Raw genomic sequence first — 25,363 nt, forward strand, 5'->3', positions numbered from 1 at the left:
ATTAACTACATTCACAGGTCTAGGCTACGTGTTCCTGCTCAAGAATTCCATCCAGGGAGAATGAAGCATGAGCAATGTGCCAGGTGTAGAGTGGGGAGGCTGCTTCCACAGCAGACAGCTTGCTGGCTTTTGGTCAGGAGAGCTTCATCTTATCAAAGTAGATACAGCCTATATTCATTCATTTCAATTTTTATTACTTTAATATTTATTATTTTAATATTTCTTTAGGTTTCCCAGAAATGAATAAATGTTAACAAAGTAGATTATCCTGTAGCTTAGAGCAGACCATTTAGGGAATCTTAGAAAAGAGTAGAAGATTAAGTATCTTTACATGCTGAGCACTCCTTCAGAAAGTCATTAATTTTTTTTTTTGCATAATCCTAGAACTGTGCCTTTATTCCATAAGTTTATAAATAACATAAATATATAAATAATATAATAAAAAATAATATAAATACTATCGTTGGAGTTAGATTTTTAAAAAACTTTTTTTGTAACATATACAACATTTAATCCATTTATATTTTGTATGTTCTGGTAAACCGCCTTTGGATTTTCTGCCACAATAGGACACCTAACATTTTAATTTTACACCTATTTGTTTAATTTGACTACATCAGCTTCGTCTTGAGGGCAGGTACTTTTTAAACTTTTTTTGTCTCTCCCAGCCATTGCAGGGGAGAGCGCCTGACAGAGCGCCTGCTCCTCTGCAGGTGTGCAGTCAACCTTTGTTGATAATACGTCCTTTCCTCACTGACTTGGAATGCCACCTCCATTGAATGAATGAGTGACATAGTTCTGACAGGCAGCAATGTTCATATATTTGGTTCTCTCAGTGTCATGTTGAAGGGACTTTATCTTTCATAGAGCAAATGTTTAATTCAGTACTTGAAAGTAAAGTTGACCTTTTCCATTTTTCTATGTCGTCATCCAACCAAAGTTTCATGTCCTTTTTTTTTTTTTTAAACCAATTTATATTCCAGTGGTTTTCAGTCCTGACTGCAGGTCTGTATTGGTTAGAGATTTCGGAAGGGATTACGAAGTGCCTTGTGGAACCCAGGGGGCTTTCCAGGTGGCTCAGTGGTAAGGAACCTGCCTGCCAGTGTAGAATATATGGGTTTGATCACTGGGTTGGGAAGATCCCCTGGAGAAGAAAATGGCAACCTTCTCCAGAATTCTTGCCTGGAATATCCCATGGATAGAGGAACCAGGCAGGCTACAGTCTATGAGTTCACAAAGAGTCATACACGACTTAGCAACTAAACAGCAATGTAGAACCTAAGGATACATCTGGGCCTCAGGAACGATGAAAACCTGGCCTTTCACTTTTGGGATGCACAGAAAGCCCTCTCCCCCCACCACTAGACTTCCAGCTGAGTCATAGCTTCATTTCTGTCTTTCAGTAAAATCATCTCTCTCTCTGTTTCCCTGTCCAAACGGCAGAAAAAAGCTATCGCCAATAAACAGCTCCTGAGTTTACATCTTCTGCTGAGTTACAAAAATCTAGAGGCTCTGTTTCGGAAGGCGCGGGGTCCATTCAGCTGTGGCTCTAGAAGCAGACATGCTGTGGTCCATCATGAGCATGGCTGCAGAGTTGCTCTGTATTCCTTCTGTGTTCCCGAGGAACAACCTGCCTTCTTGTGCAGCCAAACCAAGGCACTTCCATTGTAGTAGCATCAGAAACCACCAGGGCAGCTTCCCCCCTCCCCTCCCAAAATGTAGGTGCCAGAGTCCCATCCCAGATCCACGGAATCTCTGGAGTTGGGATGTGAGCATCTGTGTGGTTTTTTTCTTAAAAACCAGGTTAATTCTTTTTTAATGTAGTAAAATACACAGAAAACAAAACTTGCCATTAGTGACATTTCGTACATTCACAGTGTTGTGTAGAACATCATGAATCTAGTTCCAGAACATTTTCATCACCCAAAAGGAAACCCTGTACCTGTCAGGCAGTCACACCCCACTTTCCCCTCCTCCCATCCTTGGAAGTTACTCATCTGCTTTCTGTTTCTGTGGATTTGACCATTCTGGATATTTATATAACTGGAGTCATACCGTATGTGACTTCTTATGTCTGACATCTTTCACTCAGGATAATATTTTCAAGCTTCAACCATGTCGTCGTGTCTACTGCATTCCTTTTTATGGATGAGTAGTACTCCACTGCATGGATATGGCACATTTTGTTTATTTATTCATCCAGTTGATGAACAGTTGGGTTGTTTTGCCCTTTTGGCTTTTATAAATAGTGCTGCTGTGAATGTTCAGGTACACGTTTTTGTTTGAACACCTGTTTCAGTTCTTTTGAGTAGATAGCCAGAAGTGATGTTGTTGGATCATATGTTAATTCTGGCTATCTGTATTTTTAATAGGAAGGTTTTTATTTTATTTTGTAGTCAAAGCCTGTGATACATGATTTAGGTTCAGCTGTTCTAACTTCACAAGTGAAAGGCTAGAGTTGGAATAGAGATTGGCTTTGGGGTCAGCCAGCTCGGGATTCAAATCCTAGCTCTGTCCCTCCCCTATTGTGTGAACTTGTGTGTATCTGTGTATGTGCTCAGTCATGTCTGTCTCTTTGTGAGCCTATGGACGGTAGCCTACCAGGCTCCTCTGTTCATGGGATTCTCCAGGAAAGAATACTAGAATGGGTTAACATGCCCTCCTCCTGGGGATGTGCCCAACCCAGGGATCGAACCTGTGTCTCCTGCTCCTCCTGTATTGCAGGCAGATTCTTTACCACTGAGCCACTGGGGAAGGCCATGAACTTGTAGGCAAGTAGCTTATCTTCTCATTCTCAGTTTCCTACCCCTAATATGGGAGCAATATAGGCCCGCTTCCTAGGGATGTTGTCTCTTAGTGCCTTTTTAAGTGTGTCTATAATGCTCTATGCAAAATTAACATAACAAGCTCTTAGTAATCTGTAGAAAATATGATTATTTTTATTCATCTCCCAAACAATGCACCTGATTATTTTAGGATTTAGGCAACAAGTAAATTTAACCAAAAACCCACAAACATTTTTCGGTGCTGTCCTTATTTTCAGAATATGCTTAAGGCGGTCAGTGCAACCCAGAAACAGATAGACCTGGTAAAGCTCCACGAACAAGCCAAGAGGAATCTGGAGGAAGAAATCCAAAACTACAAAGATGAAGCTCAGAAGCAGAGAAAGATCATTTTTCAACTGGAAAAGGAGCGAGATCGGTACATCAATGAAGCCAGTGACCTTACCCAAAAGGTAAGCAACTCCTCCATGGAAAGGGTAGAGCATCAGTGTGTTATTTCTGATTGCCACACATTGTTGCAAAGACAGATTATTCAGATTGCAGCTTGTGATTCACATGTAGATTTAAAATAGCGGGCAATAAGCTCTGCTAGCAAATCAGCTACTGCCCATTTAGAGTAAACAAATGCTGATTAGATATTTGCAGAACGTAAGTTTGGAGGAACACAAATGCATGTGATCAGTCCGTCCCTGGCAGGACATGTCCTCCTTGTAAAAGATGCCCCGTGATCCTCATACACCTGGTTGGAAGCCATTGTAAAACAGCATATTCCTCTTGCAACTTGATCATGTAAGAAGCTCCACTGATTGATTTACTGACTCTGAGAGGACTAGTTGTCAGTTCAGGCACTCATGTTCTAGTGTGACTAAGCTTGTTAGCCTCTGTATCCGTCGGATTAAGTTGTAGCAAATAACCGTCAGGTCTCAGTCGTTTATAGCAACAGAGATCTATGTTTTGTTCACATTAATGACCTTTGAGGGTCAGCCACAGCTTTGCTTCATGTCCTCTTCATTGCAGATGGACTCTGTTGGAATGTGTTGGCCTCTTATAGAGGGAAAACTGTATAATGGTGAACCTTTGATATGCTCTCAGAGCTTCTGCTGGCAAAGGAAGGGTAAAGGGTCAGTCCACTCATATTTCATTGATCAAAGGGAGTTACGTGATCAAGCCTGATATCCTCGGGCAGCAGTGTGATCCTACTAAGGGAGGGGCCTTACCTGGTGAGACAGAGACTATCTCTGAACGTATAATCTGTTGTAGCCTCCTACGGCTTCCTTCCTGGCAGTCAGTCTCCCGCCACTCCTGGTTGCCATCACACTGTCAGAGTTGTTAAGGATTCCAGTGAAATCTTATTATTACTCCCAGCCTTACAAACCTCAGTCATCTCTCAGCAACCTGGAGCAGTGCTTCCTAACATTCTTTGCATCACAGCATTGTAGAAAATAGCATGTCTACAGTATGTGGGAATGAGGGGGATGGGCCTGTGCAGGGCTGGAGGGGCTCACCCAGGGATGCTAGCTGCCCACGTCCCACCTGGCCTACCTATGGGTAGAGCGAATCAGTGTTTTTTGTTACATACCTATAACCCATGCCCTGGCATTTCTTTGGAAGGAATGATGCTAAAGCTGAAACTCCAGTACTTTGGCCACCTCGTGAGAAGAGTTGACTCACTGGAAAAGACTCTGATGCTGGGAGGGATTGGGGGCAGGAGGAGAAAGGGACGACAGAGGATGAGATGGCTGGATGGCATCACTGACTCGATGGACGTGAATCTGAGTGAACTCTGGGAGTTGGAGATGGAGAGGGAGGCCTGGTGTGCTGCGATTCATGGGGTCGCAAAGAGTTGGACACAACCGAGCGACTGAACTGAACTGAACTGAACCCATGCAAGACACAGCAATTTATATATTCTGACTTATGCAACAGAGGCTAAGCTCTTTGTTTTATCTGGAAAGCCCTTTCCTCCCCCTTCTCTGAATGAAAAATTCTTACTCATGCTTCAGTACCCAAATCAAATGCTCATGTCTGGGGTCAAACCTATTTTAACTCCTTAGGCAGAGCAGAGCTAGTCACTTCCTACTTAATGAGTTTGTTGATATCTCTGGAAGAACTCTTACCATCTTCTAGTGTACTTTTTTTATTTATACCTTTGTTTGTAGTGAGCTCTTGGGAGCAAGGACTTTATCTTCTCTTCATTTCCAGCACATAGTAAATGCTTGTAAATAGTAGGTACCAAAACTGGGTTGAACAAATAGATAGATGATGAGTGATTAAAAAAAAGATTGCTGTCACTGATTTTAATATAGGATCGTGTGTTTCTCTCTTTCCTTATGAAGGAGAGATACTGGTACCAAGTTTTGCTGGTAACTGTTTTTTCACAATTTCTGATGTTTAACTGCACAAGGTTGCATAATGTCTCACCTAAATAATTTAAGCACAAGTTCTTAAAATATTGTTTATCAACTATAATTTTTCTCTCTTACTTAACTCCTGACAGTGTGTATCTAGCAACTTGTGTCACCTCTGGACTTCTTATTAAAAACTATATATCTTTTTGACACCTTCTCGTATTTCTTTCTTTACTGTCACACACACACACACACACACACACACACACACACGCACACACACACACACCCCACACACACAAGTACCTCATTCCCACAAACAGAAAGCTCCCTTTCATGTATCCTATTTATAGGAAATTGAGGAATAATACCAGGGACTGGGGGAAGATGTCATGAAACTGATATTTTCATTTCCTTCTAAAGTGGGTTGTTCCAAGTTTATCCTTTTGACCCCACAATTTCTTTTGTAAAAACTGAGTATATGAAGAATAAGAATGCAAAGATTTTTATAAAAGAATGTCTTCAAAATAAATTGTGCAAATTTGCCATGTGCCAGTAAAATCACGTTTGAAAAATATTTTTAAAATGGGGAATATGGTCACAATATGAACCTGATAAGAACAAAATGCAAAATTATTTATATGATTTGACCTAAATTTTATCTGTGTGCAGACAAAGAGGATTCGGGTCATTATATTATGGGGTGGGTAGTGAAAATTAAATGAGGTAATGTCGGTAAAGTATTTAGGATGATCTCTGGCACATAGTAAATGCTATGAAATATTTCATAAATAAGCAAGTAAATAATTAATTTGTAGATAAACAGCCCAGAATTTTTGTTCAAAGTGGCATTTGAATGTAGCTATTTTCAACTTCTTGTTAAATGTCAGTAACAGAGATAAAAAGTTTTAATGGCATCAAACACTAAGGTTGACATAAGGCCATGCTAAAATAGAAGAAAAGAGATTGGATGAGAATTTTAAAGCCAGTAGAGGTGAACTGAGAAAAGTCCACCTGGCCCTCAATTCACAGCCCCTTGAACTTGCTTGCAGTTGGGAAGGAGAGGGGCAGTGGTGAGCAGGAAATGGGGGGAGATAGGAGAAGATGAGAGAGTAGGCTGGGCTCTTCTGGGAGACAGGACCAGTTCCCAGGGCAGGAATGACCGAGGAGGTGCTAAGCATGGGACCTCCGATGGTCAAGTTTAAGTTCTTTACTGTGCTCTGTACCTGCAACCTTCAGTGACAGTCTGCATCAACCCTGTGGCTGGATTGTGCTTTGTGGGGGCAGGGACGGGGTGATGAGGGATGTGGGATGTGAGATAACACACCTAGAAAAGGAACCATATGTGCCAGAGAAAAGTGCCAGTCGAGAATCTGGAATTCTATTGAAATAGGAAATCAAAACCACAGTGAATAGGAGAAATATAATTCCTCTAAGAATTCTTGGAGCTTCTAGGTTGGTCATGCTGGGCTTCCTAGCACACAAAATGAAGATTATAGATGTTCTGCTGTTGTGGTTAAGAACAGTGTGACCCCGGTAGGACAGAGGACTATCATCTGGGTTATAAGTCCAAGATGACATTACTTCTAAGACAAAACAAAGATAAAGAAAGGAAGTGATGGATAAAATAAGAACAGTTGTAAAGAGACTAAAACACATACAGACCTCAAACCAACTCAAAGCAAGCAATGGTAGATTTAAAATCCACACTGAAGTTAGTAAGTTAGTAAAGAACAGAACTGATGTGGAAAATGGAATCAGTGACGTGGAGTGCAAACTTGAGTAGTTCCCTTAGAATGTTCAGTTCAGTTCAGTCACTCAGTTGTTTCCGACTCTTTGTGACCCCATGGACTGCAGCACGCCAGGCTTTACTGTCCATCACTGACTCCTGGAGCTTGCTCAAACTCATGTCCATCGAGTTGATAATACCATCCAACCATCTCATCCTCTGTTGTCCCCTTCTCCTCCTGCCCTCAGTCTTTCCCAGCATCAGGGTCTTTTCCAATGAGTCAGCTCTTCGCATGAGGTGGCACAAGTGTTGGAGCTTCAGCTTTAGCATCAGTCCTTCCAATGAACATTCAGGACTGATCTCCTTTAGGATGGACTGATTGGGTCTCCTTGCAGTCCAAGGGACTCTCAAGAGTCTTCTCCAACATCACAGTTCAAAAGCATCAGTTCTTCAGTGCTCAGCTTTCACATCAGTCTAACTTTCACATCCATACATGACTATTGGGAAAACCATAGCTTTGACTAGACAGACCTGTGTCAGCCAAATAATGTCTCTGCTTTTTAATATGTTGTCTAGGTTGGTCAAAGCTTTTCTTCCAAGATTTTCTTCATACTCTTAGAATATAGGTGGAAACAAAAGACAAAAATGATCAAAGAGAGGATAAGAGATAAGGATAGGGAATAAAAAGCATCCTATAGGTTGCTGGTCTATGATGGAGGAACTGAGCCCCAAATCAAAGAAGTAACAGAAAATATTTTCTGGAGATGAAGAAGGAACTGTACATGCAGATTGAGCATGTTTCTGGCAAAATCAGTGACAAGAGAAATTTCATAGACTTGCTCTGGGAGGAAGTCCTATGTCTGTATGTTGTTTAACCCACAAAGGTAAAGAAAAGTACTGTCTGAGAGTTAGGCAAGAGGAAAAAGCTGAAGTCTAGTTCCTTTTTTTTTAACAGGAAAAAGGGTAGAAGGTAATGGATTGACATGTGAAAACTAGGTATTTCTGAATAGTAGGGATACAGATCGTTTTTAATTTACCTCTTTTGTGCTTTTTGTGTTCTTCAAATTTTCTGAAATGAATATATATTACTTTAGTATCTTGCTCCAAAGAAAAAATACTAAAAAACCTTGCCTTTCAGTCAAGGACCAATAAAACCTTAGAGGAGCTTTATTTAAAATGTTTTCTAATCCATCTGTACTTGGTTCCCCTCTCTGGCAGGTGAAGAAATCTGATGTTATTACCCTATCTGTGTTTCTGAGTGTGCCTCATGCCATTTACAAGTTCCTTGAGGGCAAGTCTTCTTGAGCTCTTTATGTTACTTATTTATTAAATAGGTATTCAAATATATTTTGAAAGGGTGAATGGAAAGCATAATTAGACCACTGAATCAACTAGTCAAGACTTATTTTTAGGTATCTATATTAAATTCTTCTTCAGTAATCTGTTATCCCATGAGGTCACAAAGTGGACATGACTGAGTGCCTAAACTTTCTTAAACTTATGGGTCTGCTCGCCTTTAAATTCTTTTGAAATAGGTTGACATGACGGACAATGTTATCTGAATTACTGGCAATTTTAGCTGTGAGTGACTTCTGGCCGGATCTCCTCTTTCTTCTGGGCTGCAAAAACAGTGTCAACATTTGCTTTCTGATTCTTTTCATTTAGAAGGAAAAAAAGGTGAAATCTAAGCTGCTGAAAGCCCTACATTACATTTTATTAATTTAACTTGGCATTTGCAAATGAGAAAGAAGATTCCTTTTTGTGCCAGAATTGGATGGCTCAGAATCCCAAGCCTTTCCTATGAGTTTATCTCAGTCAACATGGGCCATGATATTACTGCATAATAAACAACAACCAGGTCTCACCAGCATGCAAAAACAAGCACTTATTTCTCACTCACACACCTATAGTTGACAAGGGTCAGCTGATCTGGGCTGAGCTTGCTGGGCTTGGCCTGGGGCTGCGGGTTGGGTCCAGATTTGCTCTGTGTGCTTCTCATCCTCCAGGACATGCACACTGTTCTCATGGAGAATGGAAGGAATGCAAAGGACAGACCCAACCACGCAAGCACAGTTCATGAGTCTGTACTTGCCTAATGTTCTCTGACATCCCATCAGCTATGGCAAGTCACATGTCCAGGCCCAGCCTCAACAGCAAGGGCAAGTAGACTCCTCCCATAGAGGTGGTGGGAGCAAATATTCATGGAGCCATGACAAGCTACTATAGTGTTTCAGCACGTATTCTTTATAGTTGGACTTTTTTTCTTTTATTATTGGAGTATAATTGCTTTGCTGTTTTGTATTAGTTTCGCTGCGCAGCAAAGTGAGTCAGCTATATGTGTATATATATCCCCTCCTTCTTCAGCCTCCCCCTACCCCATCCCATCCGTCTAGGTCATCACTGAGCTGAGCTCCTTGGGCTATACAGCAGCTCCCCACTAGATATTTTACACAGTATATATTCAGCACTTTTTATCTTCATGGTTTTTCCTCTGGTGCAGTATAAATTTTATTATTCAGCTAAATTGAGAGGCACCAAGAGTGGCATTATAAGTTGTGGTGGTTTAGTTGTTAAGTCATGTCCAATTCTTGTGACCCTATGGACTGTAGCCCACCAGGCTCCTCTGTCCATGGGATTTTCTAGGCAAGAATACTGGAGTGGGTTGCCATTTTCTTCTCCAGGGGATCTTCCTGACCCAGGGATCGAACCCAGGTCTCTTGCACTGCAGGCAGATTCTTTACTGACCGAGCTACTAGAGAAGCCCAATTATACGTTATGGTCCACCATATTTATTCTTTTCTAGACTTTTATAAATTTTAGGTAAGATCTTTCCTAGTTAATGATTAAAACTGGGGAACATTCTGCACATTATGCATTTGGCTCATTTTAGGACCCCCTTCTTTTTCATTCTAAATATTAAACTTCTAGCTATCTCCTCCCAGGCTTCTTATATACTGAAAAGCATTTTTCACAATGAATTCCTACCAACAAGTTTCTTAGCTCCCTGCTTATTTGCCTTATAACAATGTCAAGCAAAGCTCTTGTAGACAGAGGTTCCAAGAAATGAATAATGATGTGCTTTCAAGGATTTAGAAGTAAGTGAGGATAGCAGAAGCTGATCAAAGAAATATCATTCACTGAATAGGTGCTTCATAATAAAATGAAGTTTCTGTTTTTTCAATATTAATTTGAAGTTTTAAATACAGAGCATCTTTAATAGGGTAGAACTCTGGAGAGTGCCTTCAAGGGGACATACACAAATCATAAGGTTTTCATGTTATAATGAAATAAGTGTACTATGGATCACTCTTTTCCTGGAGGAGAACAGAGTGATCCATAGAAAAAAACCGAATTGATTTTTTAAGTGCTGATATCATATAATATCACATAATGTTATACCATGATAGTCTATTAACATTTATTAAATGATTAAATTATGATATGCCTGGTACTTATATTATGACATAAATATAATTTTTCTCACTTTTATCCTCATTATAGCCCTCCTAGGCAGATATTATAGCCTTCATTTTTGGATAACATGTTATTAAAAACAGATAGAAACATAGATATGCCTCCCTGAATTTGAGATAGAGGATAAAATAAGAAAGCAAGACAAATAGAGAAGACTTAAAAGTTCACATGACTGGGCACAACAGTTTTCTTTTTTTTTTGAGAGTGAGTTTTCCAGTTTTATTATGGAAGTAAAGGCATTGTCAGCATTCAAACCATTGACACCACGTCAGAAAAACTTACTTTAAAAGTTTATTGTACTGATATTTCATCAATTGCAAGTTAAAAGATTCCAAATTCAATGACCTACTTTCTCTTCCTGCCTTAGTACATATGATGTTTTGACTATGGCTGCAGATTTCCTGCACACGTTATTGATTTTTATCTCACTATTATTTCTATTGGCAGGTTGTTTTAACAGGAAAAGAAAAGGCAGTAGGTTATAAACTGAGACTATGCCCTCACAGTGCTCTGTAAGCATTTTCTGGTCTCCTCTGAAGTAGGCCTCCGCATGCTAGGCTCTCCAACCCTCTGGCTGTAATAAAACTCTCTATCTTTGGATGTGATTTATCTCAGAGTTGGTTTGAGGTATCTAAAGTATAATCAATTAATTAAGCTCCAGACCCATAGCTGGCATTTTGTATTCTCTTATATATCCTTTTAAACTGGGAACATTTTGCTGATGAAGGGTTTTGTGTCTACCCAATACTCTGCACATTTTATGAATTTTCAGGATTTGAACCTCTATGTGACATTGGTTTGAATGATTTCCTTCAAAAAAATTGAGTCCTAACACTTGGAACTAAATTGCTTTGTGAATTGTCTTTTCCCTTTGTTTCTATACTTTAAAACTTTTTGCTGTCATTTAAATGAAATAACCTTTGATCTTTTTGGTATCATGATGGGTTCCTATTACTCCCAGCTTCAAGAATCTGGAAACAAGTTAGACTCTGTGTACTGTTGTTTGCAAAAAGATGAACCTGGCTATCTGGGTGCCCCAGAAAGAAATGCCCTTGGTTACATCTTTTCTTTGGAGCATTATTCTGTCTGTGCAAAGGATTATTCTTTCTGTAATACTTCTCTAAGTGATTGAACGAGCAATTTTTTTCTTTTCTCTGATGTGCTGCTTGATATTCTGAATGCTGATGATGCTGTTCAAAGTATTTTCAATCTATTCATTTCACTGACCTCAAGGAAGGTGGTCATGTCCATAGAAAGGCTACATTTGGGGCTAAGATAGTGTCTTTCTTTTAAAAAAAATCAAACAAGTAACAGATCCAGGAATGGATACCTTATTTAGGTTTCCCATTTGTTCCTAACTTAAACATTTTAGTTGCTAGTGGTGGTACCTTAAAAGGCCACCTGCTACTCATTTTCAAGGGACAGATCAAAGAGATGATGGAAGAAGGAGTGAAATGTCTTTTCATTTCAGATCTACCCACATGCCTCTTCCGCAGACCTCCTCTTCTCAAGTTTTCTAATTTTGTTCCTTCAAGCCCCCTAACCAACAATGCAAGCCATTCATCCCTGAGTCTTTATATATTCTTACCTTGGGCCATTTTCTTTCCACACAAAGTGGGTGATGGAAATTAATAAAAATAAAACAGCAAAATAATATAAAATACTTTGTACAAGGACTTCCCTGGTGTCCAGTGGCTAAGACTCCACGCTCCCAATGCAGGGGGCCTAGGTTTGATCCCTAGTCAAGGAACTAGGGATTCCCTGGTGGCTCAGAGGATAAAGTGTCGCCTGCAATGCCGGAGACCTAAGTTTGATCCCTGGGTTGGGAAGATCCCCTGGAGAAGAAAATGGCAACCCACTCCAGTATTCTCTCCTAGAAAATTCCGTGGATGGAGGAGCCTGGTGGGCTACAGTCCATGGGGTCACCAAGAGTTGGACACGACTGAGCGACTTCACTTCACTTCAAGGAACTGGATCCCACATGCTGCAAATAAAAGATCTTGCATGCTACAACTGAAGAACCCACATGCTGCCTTGAGCACGGAGGATCCACATGCTGCATCTAAGACCCGGTGCGGCCAAATAAATGAATGCATGAATATAAAAAAGGACTTTGTGCAACTCTGGTTGCATAAATGTAAAAGATTGGTTGAAACAGATATTTTTCTTGAAAATATGTACACACATCAAGGCTTCACTCAAGGAGAAGTAGAAACCATAGAAAGATTAATAACCATGGAAGCCACCAAAACATCTGAGAGAGAATTAGCTCTAGTGTTGTCACTGGGGGCCTAATTATTTTAGAATTAAGTTCCTTCAAACTTTTAAGAATCAGATAATTCCCAGGCTATGTAAATTTTTCTTTTCTGTGTATGAGTTTAGAAAAATGTATTATGTATTCTTGGGGGTAATTTTTTTTTTCTGTTGGAATTTCTGTATTTCATTTATTTTTCTTTTTTATTAATTTACTTTTTATTGGAGGATAATTGCTTTACAGTGTTGTGTTGGCCTTGGGGGTAATATTGATTGGCATTACTTTACTGGCCTAACCCATGCCTTCTGCTGTGATAATGAACAAAAACTCCAGGCCTTGGAGAGAGCCTGGGGATGAAGGAGTCCTTGGGTGGGATGACCTAGGAACAAGAAGGAAGAGGTAGTTCTCACAAATTATGTGAATACCAAATATTAACTTCTTAGATAAGATGTGTATGGCCACCCTATTACTCTCCCAGTGTTTAATTCTCTCATAACACCCTGTGCATATCTCAGATTATTGGTTGTCTCCATTCCTTGATTATCATTTTACAGTGGAGTCACTCACTAGAAGTGAATTTGAGGGTAGGGAATGCCTCTTATTTTTCTTTACATCACTGGTGCTTTTATAGAGCTGCCGTAGATGGGTCCTCAATGCATGTTCAATGAGTGAATGAATAAGTAGGCGAGTGGTTGAATGAATTAACAAAAGTGTACTCAGCTCACTTTATGAAACTAGCAGAAATCTTGATATTAAAATAGAACCCAAAAGGAAAAAACTATAGACTTAGGTCACTTATGAATATGTATGTAGCATCCTAAATGAAATTCTAGCTAACCAAATTCAACAGTACATTAAAAGAATCATCCAGTATGACCAAAGAGGGACTATCCTGAAACCTCAAGGATAGTTTTCTATTAAGAAAGCTATTGCTGGTGATATGAAAATGTAAAATGTTACAGCCATTTTTGAAAGCAATCTAGCAGTATCTATTAAAGTTAAAAATATTTATGTCTTTTGAGCCACATACTCCTCTTCTGGGAATCCATCCCAACAGAAGTAAAAGAACAAGTGCATAAGAACACATGTATAAAATGTTCATTGTAGCATGATTCAGACTGGCAAAAAAATGGAAGCCAAGTGAATGCCCGTCAGAGGGGAGGGGTTCACCTGCACGGTAGGGCATTACGTCCCTTTTAAAGAGAATTCCCACAAAGGATAAAAAGCAAGGTGCATAAAAATATATAAGAGGATCCCACTTTGCTGAAAAATAACGACCAAATTCAGAAAGCAAAAGGAAAACAAACCCCTGAACCTGTATATTCACTAGTTGGCTAGCTGTGAACTACATTACTTCTTCTGATTTCAGTTTCCTTATTTGTAAAATTGGGATATGATAATGCACATCTATGAGGATTTTTGTGAAGATTAAATGAGTTAATACCTGTAAAATCCTTGGTATATAGAAATTACCTGAGAAATATTAGCTATTATTATGATAATGACATTAGTAGACCTAAATAGAATATACAGAATTCAAAGAAAAATATGGAAGAACACATGCTGGATCGTTAACTTGGTTTCTTTCTGTGTCAATGAGGGACTGATGTGGGTGGAAGGGAGAAGAAGGTTCAAGTGAATAAGAAAGAGAAGTGAAGTCGCTTAGTCATATCTGACTCTGTGACCCCATGGACTATAGCCTACCAGGCTCCTTCGTCCATGGGATTTTCCAGGCAAGAGTACTGGAGTGGGTTGCCATTTCCTTCTCCAGGGGACCTTCCCAACGCAGGGATCGAACCCAGTTCTCCTGCATTGCAGGCAGATGCTTTACCATCTGAGCCACCAGGGAAGCTAAGAAGGAGAAAATAAATGTTTATTTTCCATTTATGCACTTATTTAGAATTACAGCATATGGGACTATGAATAAAGAAATAAAATCAGAATACTTGTTAAAGAAGACATTTGTTACTAAGTGTATCAGATCAATAGAACTGATAGTGTAGTACAAAATAATATATGCTAAAAAGACATTTATTAAAATTTGATTCCATCCTTCCTTAAATATAAATCTAAGAAAACTTTGAAAGATATTGGATTTCACTGGTGGCTCAAATGGTAAAGAATCTGCCTGCAATGCAGGAGACTTGGGTTCAATCTCTGCATTGGGAAGATTCCCCTGGAGAAGAGAATGGCAACCCATTCCAGTAACATTGCCTGGATAATTCCATGGATAGAGGAGCCTGGTGGGCTCTAGTCTATGGGGTCGCAGAGTTGGACATGACTGAGTGACTAACACTTCTTTCACTATTTAAAGATATAAGGGGAAATATATTAAACACCAGCCCTCATTAACTCTGTTGGGGAAACATTAGAAGAGGGTTTCTTAGAATATATTTTCTGGAATACTGATTCTACAAGTAGAGTAAAAGTATTCGCTGCTGCAGTGACTGGAGATTGGGAACATGATGCTCACAGGTATCCAAAACCTGAATCATATATTACCATGACAAAGATGTCCTTTTTGACCTTTAGGTTCTAGGTAAATCTCTTCTTTCGAGGAAGCTTCCCTGGCCCTGTTACTTCGAGTGCATCCCCCTCCTTCCTTCTCTGTCATGTTTCTCTGTTTATTTCCTTCAACTGCAGTCATTAATTAAGAGAATTCCACTGAAACGCAGTGAAATATTCTTAAGAATTTTCTCCTGGTGTGTTCTAGCTGTTGTTAAAGTATAAGCTCTATTCATTCAACCAGTTTTCCTTACAAAATTTTTTTTCTGAAGGAATTTTAGAAGAAGTTTGTCCTTAGAAAATCAATTTCCGTGGTCATTGAAGCTAAGAGTCATGATGATGTCATTTCTACTGTGTGGATTCCTTGTCGAGAAGCATTGGCTCACGGTGGAATTTTGGGCCTCGGTTTTCCATACTTGCAAAAAAGAGGCAGCTACTTCTGCATCTCCTCTTGCCTAAAAGTGTTTTGCACACAGTAGAACACGTATTTTTATGAAGTCTTTTGGGTTTCCCTGATGGGAGTGAGTTAGACATTGGTAAAGATAGCGTTATGATTGCTATCAATGTCAGAGGTCACTTTTCTTTCCTGTGGTTAACCTTATAAAGCCATGACTGTGGCCAAACAGCTAATCTATCTCTTACCCTTCCTAGTGCTTTGTGTTGCTGCTGCTGCTGCTAAGTCGCTTCAGTCGTGTCCGACTCTGTGCGAACCCACAGACGGCAGCCCATTGGGCTCTGCCATCCCTGGGATTCTCCAGGCAAGAACACTGGAGTGGGTTGCCATTTCCTTCTCCAATGCATGAAAGTGAAAAATGAAAGTGAAGTCGCTCAGTCGCGTCTGACTCAGCGACCCCATGGACTGCAGCCTACCAGGCTCCTCCGTCCATGGGAGTTTCCAGGCAAGAGTACTGGAGTGGGATGCCATTGCCTTCTGCCAGTGCTTTGTGTTAAGATCTGTTTAAGCTTGTGCTTATTTTTTTATTCCTTTTTTGGGGGTTGGGGTGGGCAAGAGAGGTTTTCAGAATTGAAAGAATTTCTTTATTTTCTTTTCTGTTTTGTGATCACAGAATAACTGTGCTAAGCCTTAATGCTTGAGCAGAATGGTGCTGTAGATAAAGTATGTTTGCCTCTAATCAGCTGGGCTGAACTTCTGTGTTGTACCGCAATGATTATAGCCACAGTCAGATTTTCTGATTGCTGGCATTTCTGCTCGCTACCCTCAGATGCAAAATCTGTTTGTCCTGAACCAATAACCGCAGATGGGCTATTTAACCATCTTTATTACTTCTTTCTCCTCCAGGTCCTCATGAACATGGAAGACATAAAAGTCCGTGAAATGCAGATTTTTGACTATAGGAAAAAAATCGCTGAATCAGAGACTAAATTAAAACAGCAACAGAACCTGTATGAAGCTGTGAGATCAGATAGGAATCTGTATAGTAAAAATCTGGTTGAGGCTCAGGTAAAGAATATATTTATGTCTTTACATTTTGCTCCCTTCCCATGCTGGGTTTAAAGCAGTTTCTGTTATTCTAATAGCAGAATTTACAATAGATTGAGAAAGAAGAAATCAGGGAATTCACCTGAAAGAAAAGATCAGTTTATGCAGAACTGTCACATTGTTTGAAATGGAAATGACACAACTTGATCAGATGTGAAGATCGAGGCTCTGGTTTTAATTATTATGTAGAATTGCCATTCTCCTGTTTCTTGTTGTTAAAACTGCTAATAGCTATCATGACTCAGAGGGGAGCAGCATACTCCTGTCATTTAAGTGCAGAGTTTTGCTTTGTAATTTTTTAGTTAAAAATGTTTGTTGTGATTCCAATTTGTCTCTTATACAGTGAGGAGTAAAGTGTGTGCATGTGTGTATATGTATGGCAAATTCATTATGTATTTTTACATTTATCTCATGAAAATATTTGGAGAGTTAATGCTATGAAATACTTTGAGGTCTATGGGCACAAGATACAAAGATACCCAGTTGTAATCGATCAGGAAATCATTGTTTTAAATGAATCTCCCTTAAAGCTCCTGACTATGCATTGAGCTTCCATAGTGGATGATGTCTATTTAATTCACTTTCAAACATATCTCCTTTCATTTTGTTAGGATGAAATAACGGAAATGAAGAGAAAATTAAAGATTATGACCCACCAGGTAGATCAATTGAAAGAAGAAATCTCAGCTAAGGAGTCAGCACTTGTGAAACTACATCTGGAACAGCAGCGCATAGAAAAGGAGAAGGAGACGCTGAAGGTACAGACCTCATAATAAAGGCGGTGGGCCAGTTGTCAATCCGTTAGACCCACTGGGGCCAGGCTCTGTGCTCAGTGAGGATGGCCGGGGGCGGGGAGAACAACCAAAGCACCAGGAGGATGAACTCCACCACCTCGAGGTCAGTCTTCCTTCCCTACAGGGAGTGCTGCCAGCTAGAACGGGGAAGGGGCCAGTGGAGATCCTGAGCTCCTAGATTACCTGTGCTGGTTATCATGGCATCAGTGGAAGAGAACCTAGCAGGTCAGCAGTGCCCAGGAAGTCCTGGAACTTTCAGGCTCACTACGACCTCTTTGCCTTTACAACTCAAGTCCAGCCCTTCGTTTGCACTCAACCCTCCCAAACTCCTCCCTGGGGCTTCTATGAGACAAAGCTGGCAGATCTTTCGTGCTGCTGCCCTGATACTTATTTGCTTCATGTGCACGTGCTGTTTCTGCCTTCGACATCATTGTCTACCAGGTGTCAGACTTTGTCCTTACTTGTTTGGCCCTCAGCTGGGTTCATGGATCACCTTACTTCTGTGAGTCTAAGAACTCTGCAGCCACTCCTCTAGGGAACCACCTTTGTCTACACATATTGCTGAGATATATCCTTTTAAATCTACAAATTTAGAACATTCTAGGTCTACTAATATAACATAAAGACTCGGCCCCCAAATATATGCCAAATAATTATACCATATCAAAACTTTGAGTTAAATACATTTTACTATACATATTCATTAAACCTAATGAATTTCCTAGCCAATCCAGTAAATTTCCCTTCTAATCCATTTGCCCAAAGAATTAAAAAAGAAACTTCTAAGAGAATAGTGCCACTTTTATTTTTTTAAATGTGTATGTTTATGAGCCATTTGCAGAAACTTCTATAGCCAGTGAAAGACTGAATTTCTGCACATGACTATCTTCAAAGATAGTTCTATCTTGAAAATGAATATGTAGCATTGGACAGATTTAATGTCAAATTTCCTTGATTCTATGATGCTGTAGACTGAAATTCGAACTCTCAGTTTAACAATAGGTTTTGTCAACTTAATGATAGGTCTTCATGGAAATAGAACTACTACATTAAGTTAAGTTAAGGCACATGAGGATGGAAAGAAATTAAAATGTAGTGAAAGTGCCTTTACATTAAAGATATGGTAATTGATATATTTACCTAAGACTTTCATCTTCTCACTCCAGCTCATGATAGAAAAAAACAGAAAATTCTGTACTAAAATTTATTTACATATAAAGAAACATAACTGTATATTCTAAAATTTGAAAATACCTTGCATCTTTGCCCTTATTCTCCTTGTTTGAAAGCATATTAATAGTTTTATAGGAGGTTGTTTGTTCCACCCTGGAAGTCTATGGTAGGATGGTATTTATTTATCATTGGCTGAATCAGAAGAGTCTTATTGCAAACACTGCTTCACTCATAGGCCTCATGGACCCATGTTAGCAAGGCTTCAGTGTAACTGGATTTGGTACATCATCTCTACCTTTGCAGAGGATGACATTGATCCTCATCTCTTACTTTCCAAGGAATGCTCTTTTCAAAAGATTAATTATTGCTGCATAATGGGATCCAAGGAAGACAAAGTCCTGCTTTAGAATAAGCAATGTCCTATGCAAAAAGGGATTATTCCTGATTCCTTAGTTGGACTTTGGTTAATATGTCTAAATTACACCCTCCATCATTAGACATCTATACATATAGCTCCAAAGAAGCACCATAATAAAATAAAGGAATAAAGTTTATAATAAAGTTTAAATCATAAACTTTATATTATTTTAATCATAATAAAATAAAGTTTCTGTCTCTTTGGTCCTGTGCCAGCAGAGTTGGCAGCTGGTGACTAAGGGAGATGATTAAAGGGCTTCTGTTCTAGAAAGTCTGCTCCAAATGGTGAATCCTAGGTCTGGATAGCTTTGTGTCATCGATTATAGGAAGATGATTGCTTTGGACTTACTGTGAAACTAGGATGCCTTTTCCTCAGCTTTTCCCATTAAGGCAAGAATTAGGAACAGAAAAAAAAGGCTGCCTCCTTGATTTATTATTTGAGGTTCTCCACCGGTGACTTGCAGTGGTGCTTTGACTGGATAATTTTGGCCTATCATTAAGCCCATTGGACATCCTTTAGAAAAATATGACAGCTCAAATGCTGAGTTTCAGCCTCTTAACTCTTTTAGCCTCAAAGATGAATCACATTTACAGAGGTCTCTGAATTTCATGCATCTGAGCTTTGCAAACCAAAACCCTGGAGGAAAGGGCAGATTTTTTTTTTTTTTTTTTTTAGTAACTTTGCTCCATGAGAGACATGTAGCTTATTATAGTGAGTTATACAAAGCTATGTTGGTACATAATCTCTCCCGGAAGGGCAAGCCCTAGCCTGTTTGGTAGACCATGAGATGCTTTTTGACAGGACAACCCAATTTATTGCTTCTCCAAGCCCTCGACAAACAATTGTCCATAAGAGATCATCCCCATCCTCATTCATCACCGCCCACCCTCCCCCCCACCCCCATCCCCGCCCAGATAGAAGAGTCTTGCTTCTTCCATGTTTCTTTTTCAGTTGCTGCCAGGCTCTACAGACTCCTCAGGATTCTAGACATTATCAGCACATGATGGTTATGACAGGATGTCAATAGTTCCTTGTAGATGTAGCTGCATCTGTGTTCATCTGCCCATTCTGTCCCCGTCTTGTTTCATCAGCACTAAAGGGGCCATCTCATGTGGAGTGTCTGCCTTCCAGTCCTAACAAGCTCTCGATTCTGTTCATCACCACCCCATCATCCCACATCAATCTGACAGCACTTTGATTCTTGGTGAATAATTCAGCAGCAAATTCTCTGTGTCCAGAGCTCAGCGTCACATTAGCAACTGGCTTCAGGGCACCATATCCTTGTACTCAGTGGACTCTCTAGAGCAATATGGATGGGAACTGTTGGAGGGAGAGGGAGGGAGAGAGAGAGAAAGCCTGATTATTCTCATGGTTAAAAGACTTCAGATGGTCCTATTTATTTTGCAGGATATAAACAGATGGTTTCTGTGAAACCCAGTGAATGTTGGGATGCTGTATGAAGGGGTCAAACTCCCTCAAGTATGCTTCTTTAAAAAAAAAATTTTATTTATTTATTTTTGGCTGCACTGGGTCTTCTTGCCGCACAGGGCTTTGTCTAGCTGTGGCGAGCAGGGGCTACCCTCTAGTTGCTGTGCGCAGGGCTACTCTTCATTGTGGTGCAAAGGCTTCTTACTGCAGTGCCTTCTCTTATTGAACATAGGCTCTGGGGTGCGCGGGCTTCCATAGCTATGGCTCCCGGGCTCTAGAACACGTCCTCAACAGTTGCTGCCCGCAGGCTTAGTTGCCCTGCAGCATGTAGAATCTTCCCAGACCAGGGATCAAACCTGTGTCCCCTGTGTTGGCCGGCTGATCCTTAACCACTGGACAACCAGAGAAGTTCCCAAGTATGGTTCTTGAGATATGATTTATGCCCACAGCCAGACTGGGTGATACATACGCCATGAACACCTATCACAAAACTGTATAATTGTAGAGGTAGTGACCAAAGAGCATGTCCTGCCATCATATTACAACTTTATGCCTCGGGTCCCATCTAGAATGTTGCTTGATGAGCTTTTGGGTGCACAGAAGTTGTTACCATCTTTCCTGGATGAGGCAGCTCAGATTTACAACTGCTAGATGCATTAGACCTAAGGTATTTTGTTGACGTTAACATTTGCTGCCAACGTCTAGTGCCACATCTTGTTTACAGCCCATAAATTTATGACATAAGGAGACCACTCAGAATTTTGATATATTAGGAAAAAAAAGCACCAAGCAATGCCAAACACACGAATGGTTTTACATTTCAGACAGATACTTTTACACACCATTGATTGCATTTTAATATAACAGTGGTTTCATTTTGTTCTGCTGATAGATTCTGATCAGCTCTTGGCACTTAGGAACAGGGAAGTGAATGTTGCACATCTGGGAAAATAAAAGTTTTATTAAAGAAAGCATGAGCCAAACAGGTATTTTATTGCTGTCTTCGCCGTCACCTTAAATGATTATAGAAATAGAAAGGCTGGTTCTTGACTCTCTTTCCTAACAGGCAAACCCCCAAAGTGGTAAATACAAAGCCAGACCAGATCTTTTCTCACTAAGTGTTTCCCTTTGCTTATCCCTGGACCAACATATATTTCATGAATGAGCAAACAAAATATCATAAAGGAAAGCCTGTGTTTTATGGTCGCTAGCTGCATTTTGTTTGTGACATTACAGATCTATTGCTAGGTGTGTGGCGTCTTGTACTGTTCAGATAAATTTGAGCTATGGGATTAAAGACTGTTGGTCTTCATGGATTAGAGGCAGGTGGCAACTAGAGTTGGGTTGGTTCATAGGCACTCACTTGCAAATATTTGGTTTTCTGTCATCCCTTTTGTGACATTTCTGGGTGGGTGGAGGTGGGGGAACCCAATTCTTCCTTGAAGGAAAAAGTTACTAGTTTTCCATTTTCACATGTTGACCTGCAGGCCATTGAAAAGTTGGAGGCTTAATATTGTCTTGTCCTCTCCCTTGGGATTTCAGGTGTGGGTGAAAGCAGAGCTCTTCCTTCGTCTTTCCTTCTTGTGCTGACCTAGCTGTGATACAGCTGTCTTTATATGGGCATGGAACCTCGAAGCTGTATTCTTTTTTCCTATAATATGATTAACTCTCTGGATCCCAAGTGCATACTCTCCACAGCCCATGGCGTACAAGGCCCTTCTCAGGTTGTCTCAGCTGTTTTACCAGGCTTACTTCCTGCAGTTCCCTACCTAGTACTCCAACTCAGCCACATTGGATGTTTTGCCATCTGGTAAACACACCAGGTGCTTTATAGTTTGCATGCCTCTGTTCACGTGAGTCTGACCACTGACTACTCTCCCCCAGCATATACATCTCCCTTTTAGAAATAACTGTCAACTTCCAATGCCCAGACTTGTTTTTCTCTCTAATCCCCAGGAAGAAATAGGAACTCTGTCCTGTACTCCCATGTTCTTCTTCATAGTAGAGAGCATTTCCACACTGCAGAGTGGTTGGTTATATTTGTCATCTCCAGTGGGTGGTAAATCCCTCACGTCTTACTCATCTTCTGTATTTGACTTGGAGCTATTGTATGGTGATAGCAAAGGGAACAGAAACTCTGGAATGAAAAGCTCTAGGTTGGAATCTCAACTTTGTTTCTTATTAGCTGCGTGACCTTGAGCAGGTTGATTTGCTCTTCTTTGTCTCTAATTGCATTTGTGAAACTGGGACGAGAGTAGCTAGGCACAATACTTAATATCATGCCAGAGGTGTTGTAAGCCACAAATATACTTATGGATTTGGAGCAAATGTGTCCTGTGATGAGAGGAATTTTCCTTCTGAAACTTACCAGTCAAAGCATCCTTTCCTTGCTTCTCTTAGGATTTCCATGTAGCCTCAAGAACCTCAAGATCTGAGTTCTTCCAGGAAGCCTTCCTAAGTGCTGCAGTCCTCTGACCTCCCGTGGCATCAATTCACTGTCTGTGACAAAAAAATCCTGAAACATTGTTGTCTGGACTTGTTAATATTTGCATAATACTTGTATATCTCATCTTCTCATCTAGATTGGAATTGTCTTAGGAGTAGGATCTATATATCTTTTTATACTATAGCATCTCTTCTATTCCATCAGGATGTTTTATAAGATAGTCATTTGGTTGTTATCTTTATTAATTTACATTTTGCTTATAATAGACTCTATTTCTGCAGTTGATATGCTGATGATATTAGGATTGTTATAGGAGCTGATACATACAGATATACCTCCGCCCAGTCCCTCCCCCACCATGCTCACCCCCCACATCCTTCTCTGTACTATCTGTGGATTCTCCTCATGTTTAGCTGGTAAGAGAGCTGCTGTTGAATACCAATGAGGGTCCTGCTATACTGATATAGAAAAATGGTGGAAATCCCTCAAGGGCACAACTCATAGAATAAACATGATCACCGTAATATGTGTTGTTGTTTCTTTACAGGCCTTGTGTGTGTGTGTGTGTGTGTGTGTGTTAAGCTTCCTTTGCTTGCGAGGATTATCAAACCATGCTAAACGAGACATCACAGGGAAGTGTAAGAAGCACACTATCCATCTAAATCTGTTGAGCTGGTTGGTGCTGTTGCAGAGTGAAATCGGTCTGTGTCTTTCACTCATTGTCAGGCTGAGCTGCAGAAGCTGAGACAACAAGCCCTGGAGACCAAACACTTCATTGAAAAGCAGGAAGCCGAGGAGAGAAAACTCCTGCGAATTATAGCAGAGGCTGATGGGGAGAGGCTGAGACAGAAGAAGGAATTGGACCAGGTAGGAAGAGACCACACCTCCCCAGGCCTGCAGACTCTATCAGCAGACACAATTTGATTCAGCTCCTCACAAAACCTCATTCTTTTCTGAGCTCTTCCATTGCGTCTCTCAGAACAGCCCCAAAGGCCCACTTCCTGTTGATTAATTATGAAATATCCATTCATTTATTCTGAGTTGGTGATGGACAGGGAGGCCTGGTGTGCTGCGATTCACGGGGTTGCAAAGAGTCAGACGTGACTGAGCTACTGAACTGAATTGAACTAATTACAAGCACTTCCTGTGCGTCACCCAGTCCTTTAGGCTCTGGGGATATACTGACCAACAAGAAAATAAGTTACCCTGCCCTCAGGGGGTTTACATTCTAGCATAATATCATTGTTGCATATAATTACAATGAATAATTACATAATTTGGGGGGTTAGAAACTTAAATGCTTTCAGAGATCTAGCAGGTTAAAAAAAAGAGACATTGGCTTGTGCAAGACAGTGAAAGTGAAAGTATTAGTCACTCAGTCATGTCCAACTCTTTGTGACTCCATGGACTGTAGCCTGCCAGAGCTCTCCCCATGGAATTCTCCAGGCAAGAGTACTAGAGTGGGTAGTCAGTCACTTCTCTAGGGGATCTTCCTGACCCAGGAGTCGAACCCAGGTCTCCTGCATCACAGGCAGATTCTTGACCATCTGTGCCACCAGGGAAGCATGTGATATAAGACAGTAAGGAGTGGTAGAACTTGGCAAGAGCTTGTCCACCCTAAAGACGTTCACATTTAAACACATACAATAACTTGTTGGCAAAAACCCATGGGCCATGGACTATTATTATTAATAATATAATTTGTTGTACTCTTGTGGGAGGAGTCCAGTATTGGCTGTCTAGCAGGCTATTTTCAGTGCCTCACCTGCTGAGTGCCTAGCACATGTGGGCGTTGGATGGGCGTTCACTGATTCTCTGAATGCTGCTGCTGTAATGAAACGTGGGACGTTTTTGTCCGCCAGTGGCCATGCCCTGCCCTACCTTTCTAGGTCATCAGCGAGAGAGATATCCTTGGGTCGCAGCTAGTTCGGCGCAATGATGAGCTGGCTTTGCTCTATGAGAAGATCAAGATTCAGCAGTCTGTGCTGAATAAAGGAGAGAGCCAGTATAACCAGAGGTTGGAGGACATGAGAATCCTCAAGCTTGAGATCAAGAAGCTTCGCCGGGAGAAAGGGATTCTTGCCAGGAGTGTGGCCAATGTCGATGAACTCAGGTAATGGAAGACCCCCTCGGAGGTGAGCGCATAGCAGCCTGTGGGGACCTCCTAAGGACCTTATGTTCCTCCTATTGGTCACTGAAGGTCTTTTTTTTAAAAAAGATATTTATTTGGCTTTGCCAGGTCTTAGTTACAGCACGTGGGATCTAGTTCCTTGACCAGCGATCAAACCTGGGTCCCCTGCATTGGTCCCTGAGTTTTAACCACTGGACCATCAGGGTAGTCCCGGCCACTGAAAGCCTTTTTCTGGTTGCATAAAATAATTTTTTGTTGAAATGATTAGCAAATAATGAGAACAACTTTTCCATAACCCATAATCTACATTGTGTCCATTCTATGTCACAAAAAAATGAATTCATTTCCTTTCAGGGGAACATGAGCAAGTGTAAAAGCA

General features: G+C 40.5%; 1 protein-coding gene across 1 annotated transcript in view; it reads left to right on the forward strand.

Annotated features, from left to right (window-relative positions):
- Positions 1-25,363, forward strand: part of CFAP58 (cilia and flagella associated protein 58) — a 116,018-nt gene that overhangs the window by 28,173 nt on the left and 62,482 nt on the right. The window contains exons 9-13 of the mRNA XM_004020330.6: positions 3,044-3,235; positions 16,394-16,555; positions 17,206-17,352; positions 23,580-23,720; positions 24,743-24,966. Coding sequence (XP_004020379.2) covers positions 3,044-3,235; positions 16,394-16,555; positions 17,206-17,352; positions 23,580-23,720; positions 24,743-24,966 — 866 coding nt within the window. The remainder of the gene's footprint in view (positions 1-3,043; positions 3,236-16,393; positions 16,556-17,205; positions 17,353-23,579; positions 23,721-24,742; positions 24,967-25,363) is intronic.

Source organism: Ovis aries, chromosome 22 (genome assembly GCF_016772045.2).
Source record: "Ovis aries strain OAR_USU_Benz2616 breed Rambouillet chromosome 22, ARS-UI_Ramb_v3.0, whole genome shotgun sequence".
Lineage (NCBI taxonomy): Eukaryota > Metazoa > Chordata > Mammalia > Artiodactyla > Bovidae > Ovis > Ovis aries.